Genomic DNA, 19,485 nt, shown 5'->3' with positions numbered 1-19,485 from the left:
CTATTTTCACAACTTCATTCTCGGGTAATGAAATATAGCATCTACTTCTAGCGTTTTTGAAATGTATCATATAGTCATCAATGGTTTTACCATCTTCACGTCTCAAAGCAAGCAGATTAGTAACTACCACATTCATTTTCCCTCGATAGAATTGAGCATGAAAAGCAGTTTCTAATTGATTCCATGTCGTTATCGAATTTGGCCTGAGATTCAAAAATCAAGCAAACGCATTCTTTGTTAATGAAGAAGGAGAAAACTTCATTTTCAAATTCTCATCATTGGCTAAAATTTCAATCTCAACCAAATATCGAGCGACATGTTCAGTGGTTGACTCTCCAACTTCTCCTGCAAACTTTGTGATTATTTTTGGATTTTTCACCCCTCTTGCCACTTCAGTCATTTGGACAACTTGAGGGAAAGCAGATACAAAGTGAGGTCAATTCATAAAACCAACATTTAAACTGACTCGATTGAGCACTTCTTCCACAAACCTGGTGACTTGATAACGTTCACCACCATGATTAGCTCGTAATCACGCTAGAACTTCATTAGCATCTTGACCGTGGGGAACTATATGAGGATTTCCTCTATTCAAAATATTATTTTCATTTTGGAAAACATTTTCGAATCCTTCATTATTTCCCCTGGCATCATGCCTTTCGCCTTCTTCATAATCTATGATTCGGGCAATTTGTTCGACTTGTCTAGCAAGACATTCGAATTTTGACTCATGATCTACCATCATTGGATTCAGAATTGTGGTCATCTGTTGAGTCAGCAAATTGACCAAGTCATGATAACTTTCCTCTACTTGCTGTCGATATACTGCCATCGAATTAGCAGCATTCGAAGTAGAGCCCACATTATAATAACGAGAATACTCATAATATTGTTGTGAGTTTTGAGAATTATTTCCTCCATTTACACTTCCAAATCGAACAGAAGGCACAAAATTACCCACTGGTGGAACATAACCCGGAGGAAGACCATAAGGAGGCAAACCAGTGGTTAATGGAGGCTGGGTTGGTGGTAAAGTACCACATGGACGAATATTGCGCCCAACATTCCCAGTATGTGCGGTGTTAACCGCTATGCTTTCACTTCCAATTACACCTTCCAAACGTGAAGTCACGTCCGCTTGTTGCACAATTACTGGTATGCTATCATTGGTGGAGGAACCACCATTCACATTTGACACTTCATCAGCCATGTGAATGATCTTCCCACTTCTCAGTCGCATACACCGAATGATATAAAAACTTTTTGACACACTTCAATTTAAAACTGTCCCACTGGGCGTGCCAATTTGTTTTGTCGATTTTTTGTAAATCGATGGTGGTTCGGTATTAATAGTCTGCGAGCGAAACCTACTCCTCTTTTGTAGGTACCAGTTTTCTATAAGTGCATCAAAGCTTCCTCGATTATACGGGTATTAAAATAACAAGTGAATAAAAAATTATAAAAAAAGATAAAAGAAGTTAAAAACAAGCAATTCGAAATGTAAATTGACTGAAATCGAAAAGTTTGCGTTGAAATAAAAAAAATAGTAAAGGTGCCTTTGACTGGGTCAAAGGGCTTTTGACATGAAAATTAAAGGTACTGAAATGTAAATTGCATTTGAAACTTAAACTGTTGCTTGAAACATAAATTTGACAAGAAAAGTAAAGTTTACAGAAAATGTAAATGAAATTTAAAGACAGTGGAAGGAACCCTATAGAAATTAAACTCGAATGCAGACTCAGAAATTCACTGGGATATGAGTGTGCTTGAGTGTATTTCTGGAGAAAAGTCCCAACCTTTATTCCCTAAAATTTTCTAATATTTATAGTCTACTTGTTGTAACCAATTATTAATTACACAGTGCTGTCTTGAATGCGCACTACTCGATAATCGTTCCCACTCCTTTGCTAATGAAACGTTACCCATCAATTCCTCATGTGGAGAAAGCCTCCAACTTCTCCACTAACGTAACTGCTCGATCTGCTATTCGAACCACTATTCGATTTCTTCCTTCGAATACTTACTTCGATTGGACCCGTTCGATTCAGTAAAGTATTTAAAATCGAATCCGTGTCAAATACCTTCAACCAACTCGTGCACTTCCTCGACAACAGCTTCACATCTCGATCGAACTTTTCACTATCTCGAACCAACTTACCTTAATCGAAAATATTTTTCGATCAACACTTATATACTGTTTGTAGATCTATATACTATTTTCTAGACAATGATATGGATTAAAAGTGCGTTTTTCAAAAAACTTGAGTGGAGTTCGCCGGGGCAGGGTTAGGCGAACTTGCTTAAATGCAAAAAAAAAAAAAAAACGTATTTTGAAGATTAAAGTCCAAAAGTAATGTTTGGACAAATATAAATTTTTTTTATTTTATTATTGAAAAAAATCCGACTAGGTAAAGTTTGAAATTTCATCGGTTCGGTTAGCAAAAAGTTAGACAAAAAATAATAAGAAAAGTACGAGGAAATAATGTATATAGTGAACAACGTGTTTAAAAAGAAAAGATAAATTTAAAATTAAATATTATATTTTTAATTAATTAAATAATTATTTTCAAATTTTAAAATTTAAAAAAATTAGGATAAACAACCAAGGACGGACTTAAGGGGAGGGGGGAGAGGGGTAAGTAGTGACTTTGGCCTCCCAACAAATTTTAAACTCATATGAGGTTATAATAAATGCATTATATAGAGTAAAATTTAATAGCGTAATAATAATAAAAAGAGTTATTATTCATCATGTATTAGAGTTTAAATTTCTCTACATACATTTATATTATTTGTATTTTTTTATTTGATTTATAGTTCTTTTTACATTTATTTCATTGAAATTAATTTTAACATCTATAATCATATAAAAAATATTTTAATATTATTTATAATAATATTGTTCTTTTTTTAATTGGCAATTTAGTTGTTTCTCCATAATATGAGTTATAGCCTAAATGACATAGTCTTCCTCCTTGAGTTCCTATTTTTGGTAAAAAAAACATAATTAATTTTTTTATTACTTTTCTATTAGTTTTTACCCCTATTATTATATAAAAATATTTTAATATATTTTAATTGTTAGTGAAATTTATTTATATTATTTTATGTCATATTTTACAATGATATAAAACATAAAAATTTAACTTGCTGCACATAAATACTTACTAAAGTAAACTAATTAATAAAATATTTAAAAATAGATAATTTTATATTTTGTTAGATGTAAAATCATAAAAAATTATGAAAAAATTATAAAGACCAAAATAATTCTTTTATTTAACAAGTATTCATTAATTTTTTACTTAAAAAACTAATTATAATTATGTGACATTATATTTGATTATACAAGATTTTAATTTTCGGCCCCTCCATTATTAGATTTCTGGATTCGTCCCGATTAGCAACTAAACCACTACGTATGATTACACATTCACATATTGTACGTTTTGAACCCCACCATCCTCTTAATGGTGTTGGTCTCCTGCGGTCATAGTTATAAGAACCGAATTGGTGATCAAACCGATCAGACTACTGGTTTATTACTTTTTTTAGTTCAACTGATAAATCACTCGTTGAACTGGTAAAACAGGTCCTATGTAAATAAAAAAGATAAAATAGTAAAAATTTAACAAATTAAAAATACATATCTTCAATATTTTAAGAGCAACCAAGTCTCAAATTTGAACAACATGAACAACTACCAATCAAATAAAAATACACTACATCCTAATTTAATGCTACTAATTAAATTTAAGATTATTTTACTCTTTTAACCCTATTAATTCACATTGTTCACACATTGTTCAAAAATATTGTTGGTTACCTATACTTTTCCTATCAGTAAATTTCAATACTAGTATCAAAATAGATAACTTTAATCACAAAATTAATATTGAAATAGATAAAGTAAATTAATAATTTTTTAGTAAAATTTATATTTCTATTAAAAATGGTAAATAATTAAAAATATAATTAATTCAAAAAAGAGAGAATGTAAAATTTATAAATTAAATTTGATATTTATAAAATTATTTCATTTAAAATTTTACTATATAATTAATATTTGTCATATTTAATATTAGAAAATATAGTAGTAGAGTGGTAATTAGAAGACGTTGTAAACAATAGGTCCCATGTTCAAATCCTAATTCTACCATTTTAGACTTTTTCAAAATAACACACCCTAACAAGATGACAAATGGCATGTTGAGGACCGTAGACCCCACTGGATCACAGGGGGAGGTGCACTATGGAGCACCATAGAGTGGCAAATTATCAAACCGAATCGGTTGGATTGGTTTTTGTCGGTTTTTATTGAATTTGATCGATTTTTTCACTTTTCATAGATTCATGTCGATTTTTTAGTCGAATTGGCCGATTCGGTTCGATTTTTACAACTATTATAACCATGGATTAATTTTTGTCCTGCGGAGTAAGGGATACGGATGGAAAACCAAAACTTTGATCATTGACCCAAAAATTAAATGTAGCATTTATTATTTTCTTAAAATTTGAAAGGTGAATTCATTATCTAAACAAAGACAATCCAGAACCAAAAAAAAAAAAACAGAAACAATCACTCTCTGTTTTCTCTCGTGGTCGCTGACTTTTGTTGCATTGGAAAAGACCAAATGGAAGCAACATGGGCCATGATCACAGGTGCAAGAATAGCACTGACAGTTGCTGTGGTGTATTGGGCATGGAAGGTGGTGAACTGGTTATGGCTGAGGCCAATGAGGCTTGAGAGGTTGCTAAGAGAGCAAGGGCTCAATGGTAATTCATACAGGCCCTTTGTTGGGGATATTTTGGAAATGGTGAAGATGGGAACAGAAGCCACTTCCAAACCCATGAACCAACTCTCAGATGATATTGTTCCTCGTATCTTTTCCTTCTTCTGTTACACCATCAACAAACACGGTATGCATCTTTTCTGCTTCTCTCTCTTAATTGTTTTTTTTTTTTAATTTTAATTTTATTTATTTATATATTTATTTTTACCTATTTTTGAGTTATCAAGCGCTCACCGTTTGGTGAGTAGAAATAACTTGACTTTGTGCTCTTATTTTATTTTTTTATCTTTTTTTTTTCCTATGATTTGATCCTTTGTATTTCGTCTTTTCCATATATTTTTATTTTTTTTTATCTTTTTTTTCCTATGATTTGATCCTTCGTATTTCGTCTTTTCCATACGGTTGAAAGAGATTTTTTTAATGATATTTTTTTAAAAATTTTTTTACAAGAGTAAAATTTTTTTTAATAAAAAAATTTTTAAAAAAATATAAATGGTAGCTTCTTAAAAAAATATATTTTTTAATTTTTTTAATATTTTTATTTTTATTATTAAAAATTTGTTAAACATACTAAAAAAATTTTTTTATGAAAAATTTTTTTTTTATTGATTTAATAACAGTATAACACCCAAACAAATACTCAATTAGAATGAACCAAAACACCGCAGCCATAAAGTCAAATTTCATGGCTCCCCATAATTCAACCACCACCACCACACAACTATCCAAATTAGGATGAAGCCAATATGAAAAATGTCACTTCATATCTGATGACACTATGTATTGGCCCTATCATAAAAGAAATATTACATTTTTATAACCTAATTTAAAAAGAAAACAATATAATTTTAATATTATTTCTTTTTTAAGTGGGTAGTAGGTATGTCTACTGCTTTTATAGTCATGAATTATGTTTAATATTGTTACTTAAGCAATAATGCAGGTGAAGTTGGTATTATCATTTTGGTATTCAGGCATATCAAATAGATTAATTAAAAAAAAAAGCTTTGTCATATGCCTTCGGATATGATTGGAGTCTGGATAACTCAACAAAAGTTGTGGATATGAACTTGTTTATAATAAGTAATAACTATAAACAGATTTGGTCATGGAGGTTGTAAGTTACGAGGCCCTACCAAGACTTGTAACATCTTTGATTCACCATGCTTTCCCCGTGGATCTCTCTCATTTTTCCCTTTTACTTCTTCCCCTCCACCCCCCCCCCCTCCCCTTTTTATGCTATTCTTTTACATTCTTCACTTTCCAATACTCAAGTACAGTGCGCAATGCATCAGAACTAAGTTTTGATCCCATGTGAGAGTCAAGGCTAAAACAGAACAAGAGAATGAGATTGAGAAAATTCAATTTTAGAGAAGAAATATCTGAATATTGAAGTATTCATTATATTTTATTTCTTGCATCAAGAGAAGTGATTTACGAGTTACAACTTACGAGGGCTGCGTACAAGCTTTCTCATAAGGCATGGTTCTGTAACAGAAAACAGAAAACAGAAAACAGTTTCCGGATGAGGAAAGCGGTTATAACAGAAAATATGAGATCTAAAACAGAAAAAGTAACACATTGGACATGGCTTATTACATAATTACATTTTAACCCTTATATGATATTAAGCTGTAACTCAAGGGCAAGTAATTCGTATCTCACAGCAAGCATTATCTGAGATTCTCACCTGGCCCCTTAGAACAATTGAAGCATTTCATCGATAACTTCTTGCATATTTGATTTGCAATTCATGACAATTTCAAACAGCATACATGGAAGCCTATTCTCTTCAACTTTTCTAATTTGTTCATACTTATAATGTTGCTTATAACACGTTATTCAGGCAAGAACTCGTTTACTTGGTTTGGACCAACACCAAGGGTTATCGTCACGGATCCTCAGCTTGTCAAAGATGTATTGAATAACAACCATGACTTCCCAAAACCTAATGTAAATCCACTTATTGGGATTCTAGTTACTGGTCTTGTTAACCTTGAGGGTGAGAAGTGGAACAAGCACAGAAGGATTATCAACCCTGCATTCAATGTAGAAAAATTGAAGGTTACTTACCCTTTATTAACTATTACTCTAGCAATATCTTGTATTAATGAGTAAACTTACATTTGTTCAACTTGATACAATGAGTAAACTAACATAGGTAATTTTAACTCATCTTTTAATTATTTGTTTATGCTGTATAGAGTATGTTACCAACATTCTTCAAAATTTGCAATGACATGATCGACAAATGGGATGAGAAGTTGGTGTCAGAAGGAGGATCATGCGAAATGGATGTATGGCCTTCTCTTCAGAATTTGACTAGTGAAATTATTTCTCAAACATCATTTGGAAATCTTGAAGAAGGAAGAAGAATATCGGAACTTCAGAAGGAGCAAATTCAACTTATATCGAAAGTTATACTAAAAGTTAGCATTCCGGGTTGGAGGTAAGACTACTTTGATTCTTTTTTTTTTTTTTAAACGAATCAACGGCCATCATTTGATCTATGTAGCCAGTTCCACTTAGTAGGATAAGGTTTTGTTATTGTTGTTAAATCAATTTTTGTTAAATCATGTTTACTTGCAATCTTGCATTGTAGGTTTCTTCCAACAAGTACAAAAAGGAGGATTGTGCAAATTGATAGGGAGATTGAAGCATTGCTTATTGATATGATTACTAAAAGAGAGAAAGCATTGGAGGCAGGTGAAGCTACCAAGAACGATTTACTGGGAATACTTTTGGAGTCAAATCACAAGGAAATTCAAGAACATGGAAACAACAAGGATGTTGGAATGACATTAAAAGATGTGATTGAAGAATCCAAGGTATTCTACGTAGCAGGGCAAGAGACCACTTCCAATTTGCTTGTTTGGACTATCGTGTTACTGAGTCGGTTCCCTGATTGGCAAGCTCGGGCTAGAGACGAAGTCACAGAATTCTTTGGCAACCTAAAACCAGACTTTGATGGTCTAAGTCACCTTAAGATTGTAAGTATTATGTATTATTTTCGTGAATCAATATGTTGAAAACTACACCTACTCTAATGATTTCTTAATGTTACCATAAATCTTTTGCTTTAGGTTACAATGATTTTATATGAGGTTCTTCGGTTATACCCTCCGGCAACTGTAGTTGTTCGAAAGGTTCACAAGGATACGAAACTTGGAAATTTAACTTTACCAGGAGGAGTTCAAATTTCCATACCAAGTCTTATGATTCACCATGACTCTAATCTATGGGGAGATGACGCGAACGAGTTCAAACCGGACAGGTTTTCTGAAGGAGTTTTAAAGGCAACAAAAGGTCAAGTTTCATTCCTTCCGTTCGGATGGGGTCCTAGAATATGCATTGGGCAAAACTTTGCGTTATTGGAGGCAAAGATGGCTTTGGCACTTATTCTGCAGCGTTTCTCTTTCGAACTTTCTCCAGCCTATACTCATGCTCCAATCACCTCACAAACTCTTAGGCCACAATATGGTGCTCAAATCGTGCTACATAGATTATAAACATCACAACAAAAATGTCTCTTACTGTGATTTTCATCACACACTATTTGCTTCCTATGTTTACTTGTGCTTTTTGTTTATGAAGCTAAAATAACTTGATTCGCTGAATCTTAAATGTTGGAATACTTTGATTTGATGTCTTGTAATAAAAGTTTGATTTTGTATCATGGAATCTCTTGGCTTGAATCAGGCTCTGTTTATGGTGCATTGTCATGACAATTTGCCTAAGAGAATTACAATTACTGAATTAATGTATTTGGGGGAGCAAAGTGATGAGAACATAAATTTGAGTATGTTCTTTGGACGTACGTACCTTTGCAATTTACCCTTGAAAATTATTTTACATCTATTTAAAAAAGTTTGTGAAATGATTTTTCAACAAATTTATCAAAGTGGTATTTCCAACCATATTATGCTCATTTAAAAAATTTTCAATATATTATAGGCTCAATTTTTGTATGTATTTCGAAACCAATAAGTTAAATTCGTGTCATGTTTTTTGCTATTCATAAATTGCATCAACAAAACGAGTTTTAGTTTGGAGTTGATTTGAACATAGATTGCAACAGCATATATGGTTTTATAAAAAATTCATAAAACATGGCTATTGTTGCGATTTATGAGCAACTAAAATGGCCAAAATTTGGAGAAGAATTGCAGAGTTCATGAACAACGTAAAACCCATATTCTGTTGTTATAAAGCATTATCTGGTTTGCTTGTGTTGAAGATTGTTCTTGTGAAATTGTTGTTGATTTAGTTCTAAGTTTTTTGAAAAATTAGCCGTAAAAAATATATTTGATACAAATCGAAAACATTTGAGACAAAATTGAAATAAAATAAAACTTAAGGATACTTTAAAACTTTTAACAAACTTCAAGAACAAAAAATATAGTTTACTCTTTATTTCTATTATGATGAGCATGTTATAAACAAATTTGGCGGATTTATTTTTTTGGCAGCAAAGTTGTCTGTAAAACAAAATAATAAAATATTTATTTAATTATATCAAGGCGCAAATAATTTTATAAATATTTTTTAAGAGTGGTTACCGACGTCCTTAACGTGTTTTTCGTAGTGTACGCAAAAGCTTTCATTGGAGTGCAGAGAAGGGCATAAAACGAAAATCAGAGATGCTTGATTGTGAGAACTCAGTAACAGATTCAGCAATTCCAGAGAAGCATGTCCATATTGAATTTCAGGGTCTTTGGAGTCCAGAGTTCCACAAATCCGTATAGGAGAAAGAACTGTCAAGTTTTCCCATAAGAAGCATAATAAGATTGTACCATACAATGCTAACAGATTAGGTAGTAGAATATTTGTTTTATGAACGAAGAAACATGAACCAATGCAGCTAGAACAAATATATATTATATCAAGAGTAAAGTATCGTTTCCTAACGTTTCAATCGTCTTATTTAAGTCTATAACGTTTTAAAACTGATTCAATGTTGTCCTACCGTTAGGAATATGTTAACAGAATTGACGGCGGGATAAAATTGAGACGATTTTGAGATGTTAGAGACTTAAATAGGACGAAAATGTTGGGGACAAAAATGATACATAGAAATAAATTTTAACTTTATCCTTCAATAATATCAATTTTTTACTATACATAGTATTCAATTATTTTTTTAATCACATCTAAGTAAATTACACTTAATCAAATTACTTTCATTTTAAATAAATTAATTTTTTATATAATTTTACTCTTAAAGATTTTTAGTTATCATATGAAATGTTTGTAGAATGACTAGTATATAAATTTGCAAAAAAAAAAAAATAATATATATATATATACAATAAAATATAAATATACATTTTGTCTCTAATGTATCAAAATTCTTTAAAATTATAAAAAAATAAATTTATTTAAAATGAAAGTAATGTGATTAAGTGTAATTTATTTATATGTAATTAAAAAATAATTGAATACTATGTATAGTAAAAAATTAATATTATTGAAAGATAAAATTAAATTAAAATTTATTTTTATGTATTGTTTTTGTCCCTAACGTTTTCGTCCTATTTAAGTCCTTAACGTTTCAAAATCGTCTCAATTTTATCCCGCCGTCAATTCTGTTAACGGATCCCTAACGGCAGGACAACATTGACTCAATTTTGAAACGTTAGAGACTTAAATAAGACGATTGAAATGTGAGAGATAACTTTGAGACTTACCCCAACTTTGAGAACAAAAACGATACTTTACTCTTATATCAATTTGTATTTTCACTACAGCAAGGGAAGTTTTCGCAAGCTATGACTTATAAACTAGAGATGTAGTTTTGAGGTAAGGAATTTGGAATACAATGATAAATTCTATTGCAATTACCCATCTAAAATGAATAAAAGGTCTTGTTTGCCAAGTTGGGTATAGAAAATTCAAATAATAAATAACATCAACACAAAAGACAACTATACTTTTCTTATGTTACCTCTGATTAAGCAAATTACCTTTAATTGACATATTTAGTGGTTCTAGAGAGATTTATTGTGATAGCAAGTTCATCGATATGCTCTTAAACACCTGAACAAAGCAAAGTGATATTTATTTGGCGAGGTCTCTGGTAGCTACAAGAGTGGTGATTATTGGTGGCTAATATTTGACTTGCTAATAAAAAAGTAACATGTGGTAGTCTTTGTTAACATTGAAAGAAATCAATGGAAGGCTTGTTTATTGTGGTGGTAGCTTTGTCATTTTGTGATCCAACAATTTGGATGTCCATTGGCAACATGAAATGAGTTTGAAAAAAATAAAAAAATAAAAAAAAAAAGAGAGAAAAATTTTTGTTACCTGCAAATCCTTTGTAAATTAGATATTGATTAATTTAAGAAAAAAATAACTAAGTTCCAAAAATAAATGTTAGATTAAGGAGCTATTTTTAAATTTTTTTTATTAAATAAAAAGTATTGCACTCTTTATGATCAATTAAATAAAGTTTAGTTTTTTATTTATTATAATTTATATCAATTACTCATATTTAGAATTTAGGATTTAAAATTTATAATTTATTAATTATGGCTAGAATAATTATATAATTTTAAATATAATAAATATATAATTATAAATATTACATATATAAAATTATAATTATTATATTATATAAAATAATTTTAGATATCTTAGATATCTATTATATATTATTAATTTTACAATCAAAATATACCACATGTCACTCTCTCATTGCAATTGAAATAAAATATTTTCTACCAAAATTAAATAGTTATCTTCTCTCTCTCTTTCTTTTTTTATTTCTCACATTCTTTCTATAACAACCCGAATTTTTGAAAATTGAATAACGAGTTATTCAAAATTTATCATTTTATTTAAAGAAAATTATGTTTTTTTTAAAGTAAATAAATTAAATTTTATGATATTTTAAATTTAAAATTTATTAAAATTTTTAAATAATTTTTATTATAATGAAATATTTAAAAAAAATAAAAAAATTATTATTATTATTAAAGTTCAAGAAAAAAAAAAGAAAAAAAAAAGAGTGGCCGAAGCCTTTTAAGGTAATAAAAAAAGAAAAATTGAAACTTGGCTCATATGAATGATATATATATATATAAAAGGTGGATTCATTTACTTGGCTCAAACCAATATGAAAGTAAAAGAAAGAAATTGAAATGGGAATGGTATGCATATATATATATATACTTAGTAACATATATACCTTCTTTCTTTCGTTAATTACTGTCACCATCTTTCTTCTCATATATGTATATATATATATAAACCGAACAAGAAAGAAAGAGAGTGAACTGTGGGTGAGGAGAACCGTGGAATCTCCAACCTTTCGGTGTTGATTTTTTTGAGATCCGTAATTTCAATAAAAAAAATCTAATTCGATAAAAGTGTTTGTATTTTTTTTCTTTTATGTGTTGGTGTTGTTTTTGATCGGTAGAAATCAACGGTGATGTAGCTTCTCTACTCCTTGAGTTCGGCCAATTGAAATTCTAGAAGGCACAGACGATTCTGTACGTTTTCTTTTTTAACGGCTCGGACATAAGGTTTTTCCAGAATTTTTGTTGGTTCTGATTTCGTACGGAGGTAGGGATTTCATGTTAAAATTAGCTGTTTTAATTTATGAATGCCATGGAAGTTTAGTGGATATTTGCAAATAATTTATGTTTGTTTGGAATAATTGAATGATAAGTTTGAATTGCATTTATGACTGAATGTGATGAATATGTATTTGATTTCTTGATTGTTTAGGAATGCTGAGAATTCTGATTGTTGAGTTGGAAAGTCGGTTTGATTTGTTGGTATTGAATTGAGATTTGAAAATGATTTCTGATTTTGGAAATGTTTGAAAAGAGGTTGAGAATAGTTCGGTTGGGACCCGAAAAGGGTGGCAAAGTCCGAGTTTTAGAGGAGATGCTGTCGAAATTTTATTATGAAACTTAAGACTTTGTTTGAAATATTTAGAAAAAGGTTAGACTCAAGAAATTGTATTATTTGGCTTTTGATTTATTAAGAAAAGATTTAAGTTTGGGTTTGATTTACTAAGAAAGACTTTATATTTTGAGTTTGATTGTCGTCCTCCTTAAAGTCTCGAGACCCTGCCGTGAAATTTACTTAATAAATGATTCTTTTAAAGTGGTTTCGGAGGTTTGGAAAGATTATAAAGAGATGTGTTGGTTTTAAATAAAAATGACTTAAATTCGGTTTATTAAGTAAAGGGACCTTTGCCACAGAAGAGCATAGAGCAGTGACTGAAAAGATATTGAGTATTGTTGGGCCTTAGTGCCAAGTGTCTAGTGAGGACGGTGATACGTAACGCTCACTTGACACAATAGAGACGGCTCAGTGAGGACGGCGATACGTAACGCTCACTGGAGGCCATGGGCTTTATGTGTGAATGATTGTGCGGGGATGCCCGTGTGTATGGAATCGCTTCCAGGAGAAAGTGCCACATGCTTCAGCTGGAGAATCAGCGCCTGCAAGAAGTAGAAACTTTCAGAGGTTATGCCGCTGGAATGCCTTATCTGACTTGCGAGTCGAAACCGACAAATGAGCTCATTACCTGCGATAGGACTAGACATGCATCATCATTGTTTGCACATTTGTGTTTGGTTGTGTTTGCTTATCTTGTCTCTCTGTGATTGTGCTGTTTGTCTTATTGATGTTTGTTTGTGATTGATTTGTTTCCTGTGCTATTAGTTTGTGTATCGAGGTGACTGAGAACTGAGGTTGTGATTGAGATTTGTCTTAAGTTCGGAAATTTAAAGAAGGTAATTAATTATATAAAGTAATAGTAAAAAGTATTTTCAAAGGTTTGATGAAAATAGTTTTGATGGTTATCAGTGGCTAAGAGAAGGGGGGTTGAATCTTAGCCCCCTTTTTGCTTGATAATACTTGCTGACCTTTGAAACAACTTCTGTAAACTTTTTTATTTTTGTCTCATCCCTAGCCACGAGACTTTTATTTTTGTCTCGTCCCTAGCCACGAGACTTTTATTTTTGTCTCGTCACTTGGCACGAGATATTTTTCAGTTTTAGCTCCTGTGCAGTAGAAACAGAAATGGAGTAGAGAAGAGAGAAAATTACACCTAGATATATCCTGGTTCAGCTGCTAAGTGCAGTGCAGCCTACATCCAGTCTCCATCACAACCATGATGGAATTTCACCATAATCTTCTTGATTACAGACTGTAAAGTGCTAACACAACTTAAAAGAGGATTCCCACAGAATCATGAAACACAACATAGATGAACAAAGGAACTCTAAGGACATCTATGGCTTTTTCTTTTAATTTTGCACTCTCTGCCTTTTTCCGTTCTATGGATTTTTCATACAAACCTCACTGTTTGCCATTTTCCATGAGACTCAAGACTTGACAAAATTAAACAGAAAATTACAAAACAGAATACATTGAAGGAGAAGAGAAATCTGTTAGCTTAAGTAGCTCTGAGAACTCTGTGCCTTGCACTCTCACATTTTCTCCTTGCTTCAAGCCGTGGCTGTTCTCCCTTTTTATAAAAAGGGGAAGCCTCCACACTTGAAACCAAAAACTAAGCCAACTTCTTCTTCTCCAAGAACAAAATCGGTTCGGCCAGAGAGAGAGAAGAGATAACCCATGCAAAACCCAACATGAAATTACCTCTAGTCCTTCCTTGGTCATCACTCTTCATCAATCCGAGCGCTCCATCCTTGGCTTGCTCTCCAAGATGAATTTCTGGCCCTTGATGCTTCATGACGATGATGGCTTCTTCTGCTCCACTTTTGCTTCCTCCCTCACGTAGCCACCCTAGCTATCTTCTGTGATGAGTGAACCCAAAAGTAGTGACAAGCCATCTTCTCCAAGATCTTCTAAGATACTCCCTTTGAATATTTGAATTTCTCCCCCTTTCTAATTGTCACATGGCTCCTCCTTAATATATGCTAAGGGAAGCTCCAACCTGTAACAATTTTATCAAGCCTAAGGCAACAATGTTATTCAACATATTCAATGTAAGATGTTGAATGGCTTGATTTATGAGCAGATTTAAATGATATACAAAACTCATTTGTTATCAATAATTTGATTGTCTGCTCACTCATTACACACATCAATTGAGTACATAAAAAATTCCTGTTCAAATGATTTTCAATTTTTTTTAGTCAAGATATCAGAGCAATATAGTTATGGTAAGGAAAATACTTTGAATCACACATGATCATCTCAAAACATGGCAGCTGTTAGATTTTATTTACATATCACAGCTTAAAGAAACTGCCAAAAATAAAGTATCAAGCATGTTTACCAAGATGAATCAGAATATTCCTATTCCACTAGTTGCAAGCATATTCATCAAGATAAATCCATCACAAGAATACATGTTAACAACCAATTTAACAGCCAGACAGTCATATACTCAAAACAAGTACCTCACAATTATAATCAACCAAGCATTATTAGTATGCATTATCAAGCATCAGGTGTATCCTTTTAACAAGGGTGATCATGAACTTTCAAAAAAAAAATTTCATCCTCTATTTTCCAGATTCAATTTTCAGCACTTTCTCCCTCTTTGTCATCAAAGGGGCACCTGCAAAGATTTGACATAGAAAATAGAGTATGCAAAATATAACCCAAAAGTATCCACAAAGTATCACAGAGTTATAGTACTAACAGTAACCAACCCAACAAAACAAAGTATCAAATTGAGCCTAAGAATGCCAATATCAAATAAAGAAGACAGTAATTAATCATCAGAGAGATTAAGATCAGATTCTTCAGCGCCTTCTTCACTACCACCTCCCAATTCCTCTTCAAAGTTTTCCAGTATCAGACTCACTCTATCCTTGCATCTTGTCCAAGTCCTTTCATTTTCATAGGCTAGTTTGCGAGCCGCCCTATGAGATTGCACCATTAGTTCAGACATATTTGAGAATTCAGTGAGTATTTCCTTGATTGATTCAGTTGCTTTGGAGGATTCAGGCTGGCTCTCAAAGTCGCTATCCTAAGGCATGGATTTCTTACCCTTGGTTCCTTTAACAGCTCCGCCCCCTTTGATCATAGAGACTTTGTTTTCTACATCTTCATTTGTTAAATCTTCCTTAAAGTATTCAAAAATACACGTGAGAAACATTCCATAAGGTAAATTAGCCTTTTTGGTACTTTTTACAGACTCCCACATATGTTTAATCATGAGATAACCAAATGAAATAGGAGATGAAGTAACAAGAGCAAAGATTATGAGAGAATCAGATACTGTTACCCTGTTATAAGAGCCACTCTGTGGGGTAAAAATGTGAGTTATGATGCGGTGCAGTAGTGAGTTGGTTGGTCCAAGAGCTTTGTGGGTAGGGACAGTGCCGTCTAGTCCAGACAGATTTTCACAAATATGTTGAAGAGCTTGCTTATATGTGACCCCAACATGTGCATCTCATTTGTCAATCATGTATACCCTCGGTCCTTCATCCGTGTAACCAATGGCAGAGCCGATGGTCTCAGCGTTCAGAGTAATATGCACACGCTTCACATAGGAGTGAAGACTACCATCAATCAATCTTAGATTAGCATAAAATTGTCTCACCAACCCTGGGTAAACCATTTTGTGAATGAGGAGCAATGGGGACCATTTGAGATTGTCAAACAGAGGATGTAAATTGATCCTTTTGGCAGCCAGAGAATCGAGATTCACCAAATATGAGAGACACAGATGCCGCTTTTTCAATACCTCCTGGTGGAATTCATAGAATGCACATGTAGAAAACCTTGAGGGATCATAGTGAGAATGTGGTTTATGAAATCCGTTCTTGAATTCCAATGATCTAAGGTTTGCGGGTTCCCTAGTCTCATGCAACAAGAAACTTTTGGTCTTCTGAGGGCTTTTTCCAGATGCATGTGGAGTGGACTTCTTCGGTGGTAGTGGAGGGGGTGATGTGTGAGATTCCTCTTCCTCTTCTTCCATACTTGATTCCTTGTTCTTTTCACTTTTCCTCCTTCCAGAAGATTTCTGGGCTATTACTTTGCACCTCATTGATTCGGATTGCTTGGTGGGAGGTGAGGGAGAAGATGAAGAAGTGGAGTGAATATGTATGTGTGTGTGAGTTTGGGGAGTGGAAGGCTTTTGAGAGAGATGAATTCTTTTGCTCTTTCTAGGTGTAGTTTTCTTTTTCATTATATGAAAAAGATGAATGGAGATGGAAGTTGAAGAGAAGGCCGAAGGGTGAGGTGAGTGGAGGGAGGTTAGAGGTACATTAAATGCTGATTGGAAAGAGATAGTGGAGGAAGTTAATGACCATCAAGGGCGCGGTTATTAACCAGGGAGGTTTCTAAAAACTGAAAAAGGTGATTTCCTTGAATCAAGGGATTAGTTGAGAGGAAAGATTTGATTTGACATGATCTTCTTCCAATAAGATTTGATGAGACAACCAGGGGATTATGATTTTTCAAAAAAATGAGGAACTAACAAAACTGTCATGGTGGGGTCAAAGAGATTTGGTAGGGCCCATGAAAATTGAATTCTGCGCAGTCTCCCCCTTGATCACAGCCCTTCCAACACTTTTATTTTTATCTCGTCCATTCCTACGAGACAAAACTGAGCAGAATCAATATTTCACAAATTATCAATGGAACTTAAATCAAACATTCCCAAACTTTTTCTCAAGGTGCAGAATCTGTCTTCACAGAGGGATTTTGTAAAAATATCAGTGAGTTGGTCTTCAGATTTTACAAATTGAATATCAATAGTACCCTTTTGCACATGTTCTCTAATGAAATGATATTTTATCTCAATGTGCTTGGTTCTTGAGTGCAGAACAGGATTTTTTGAAATATTTATAGCACTTATATTATCACAGAATAAGGGTATACTATTGATCTTTCATTTGTAATCTTCCAACTGCATTTTTAACCAAATTAATTGTGAACAACATGCAGATGCAGAAATATATTCAGCTTCAGCTGTGGATAGAGCCACTGTGGCTTGCTTTTTTCTTGACCACATGTTGAGTGAGTTTCCAAGGAAGCAACACATGCCGGATGTACTCCGTCTATCCACCCTATCTCCTGCATAATCTGCATCACAAAACCCTACTGCACAAAAGTCATCAGATTTAGGATACCATAAGCCATAATCACTAGTCCCCTTAATGTATCTAATGATGCGCTTAACGGCCGTAAGATGGGATTCTTTTGGGTGAGATTGAAACCTTGAGCATACACCCACACTTTGAACAATATCCGGTCTAGAGGAGGTAAGGTACATAAGTGAACCTATCATTCCTCTATACCTTGTTTCATCCACATCTTGGCCATCATCATCCTTTTCAAGTTTTGTGTTAGGATGCATGGGTGTACCCATTGGTTTGGAATTTTCTAGGCCAAATTTTTTGATAAGTTTTTTTGCATACTTTCCTTGGTGAATAAAAGTACCACTAGGAGTTTGTTTAATTTGGAGGCCAAGAAAGAAGGTAAGCTCTCCCATTAAACTCATCTCAAACTCACTAGTCATGAGTTTTCCAAACTCTTCACACAAGGACTCATTAGCCAATCCAAACACAATGTCATCAACATAAACTTGAACTAGGAGTATATCATCATTAGATGCTTTAATAAATAAAGTAGTGTCGGTGGTACCCCTTTGAAATTGATTTTCCAACAAGAAGACACTAAGCCTTTCATACCAAGCTCTTGGAGCTTGTCTAAGACCATAAAGAGCCTTAGATAGTTTAAAAACATGATTTGGAAACTCTTTATCTTCAAAACCGGGGGTTGTGCCATATACATTTCTTTATCAATAAAGCCATTAAGGAAAGCACATTTAACATCCATTTGAAACATTTTGAAACCTTTATGGGCGGCATAGGAAAGAAGCAATCTAATTGCTTCCATTCTAGCTACCGGAGCAAAAGACTCATCAAAATCTATGCCCTCTTCTTGATCGTAACCTTGGGCCACTAATCTAGCCTTGTTACGAACAACTTGTCCATCCTCACCAAGTTTATTTTTAAATACCCACTTAGTACCCGTAACTTTCTTACCATCCAGATGGGGTACTAGTGTCCAAACCTCATTTTTGTCGAATTGAGCAAGCTCTTCTTGCATGGCTTTGACCCATGATGGATCTTCAAGAGCTTGTTTGACATTGTTGGGCTTCATTTGTGACAAGAGGGCAAAATTGCTTGGTTCGGATTGCCTTTTGGTGGAGGATCTTGTTGTTACTCCTTGAGAGGGATCACCGATGATAAAGTCATGAGGATAACCCCTCATAGACTTCCATTCTCTGGGCTTTCTAAGTGGTGTTGAGCTTTGATGAGCTTCTGGTGGTCTCACTGTCTCAGTTTCTCGTGTCTGCTTAGGAGACAAAATGGAAATGTCTCCTCCGATCTGACGAGATAAAATTGGGCTGGCAAAATCTTCATTCTGAGCAGATTTGGGATTTTCTTTACTTGTTCCAGCTTTTTCACCATCTGAATTATTATCTATCACAGCATTGGGAAATAAATTAGAATCACAAAAAGTAACATGTATAGATTCCTCTATAGTTTTATGCTCCTTGAGATAAACTCTATAGGCCTTGCTTGTGGTGGAATATCCAACAAACATTCCTTCATAGGATTTTGGATCAAACTTTCCAAGGTTTTCTTTATTGTTAAGTACAAAGCATTTGCATCCAAAAACATGAAAATACTTAAGAATTGGAGGGGTTCCTTTCCATAGCTCATAAGGGGTTTTCTTCAACCCTTTT

The 19,485-nt window shown here is 33.1% G+C and overlaps 1 protein-coding gene across 1 annotated transcript; it reads left to right on the top strand.

Annotated features, from left to right (window-relative positions):
• The first annotated feature begins 4,414 nt into the window (after positions 1 to 4,414).
• Positions 4,415 to 8,469, top strand: LOC107625489 (cytochrome P450 72A68). Its single transcript, XM_016328136.3, has 5 exons — positions 4,415 to 4,920; positions 6,640 to 6,857; positions 6,998 to 7,242; positions 7,396 to 7,783; positions 7,877 to 8,469. The coding sequence occupies exons 1-5, from the start codon at positions 4,635 to 4,637 to the stop codon at positions 8,300 to 8,302; spliced, it is 1,563 nt and encodes a 520-aa protein (XP_016183622.1). The 5' UTR covers positions 4,415 to 4,634; the 3' UTR covers positions 8,303 to 8,469.
• The last annotated feature ends 11,016 nt before the right edge of the window (positions 8,470 to 19,485 follow it).

The sequence above is a fragment of the Arachis ipaensis genome, chromosome B2 (assembly GCF_059453495.1).
Source record: "Arachis ipaensis isolate K30076 ecotype BB chromosome B2, ASM5945349v1, whole genome shotgun sequence".
Classification (NCBI taxonomy): domain Eukaryota; kingdom Viridiplantae; phylum Streptophyta; class Magnoliopsida; order Fabales; family Fabaceae; genus Arachis; species Arachis ipaensis.
Note: the sequence above shows the minus strand (reverse complement) of the source record. Positions and strands in the feature narration are given on the sequence as shown.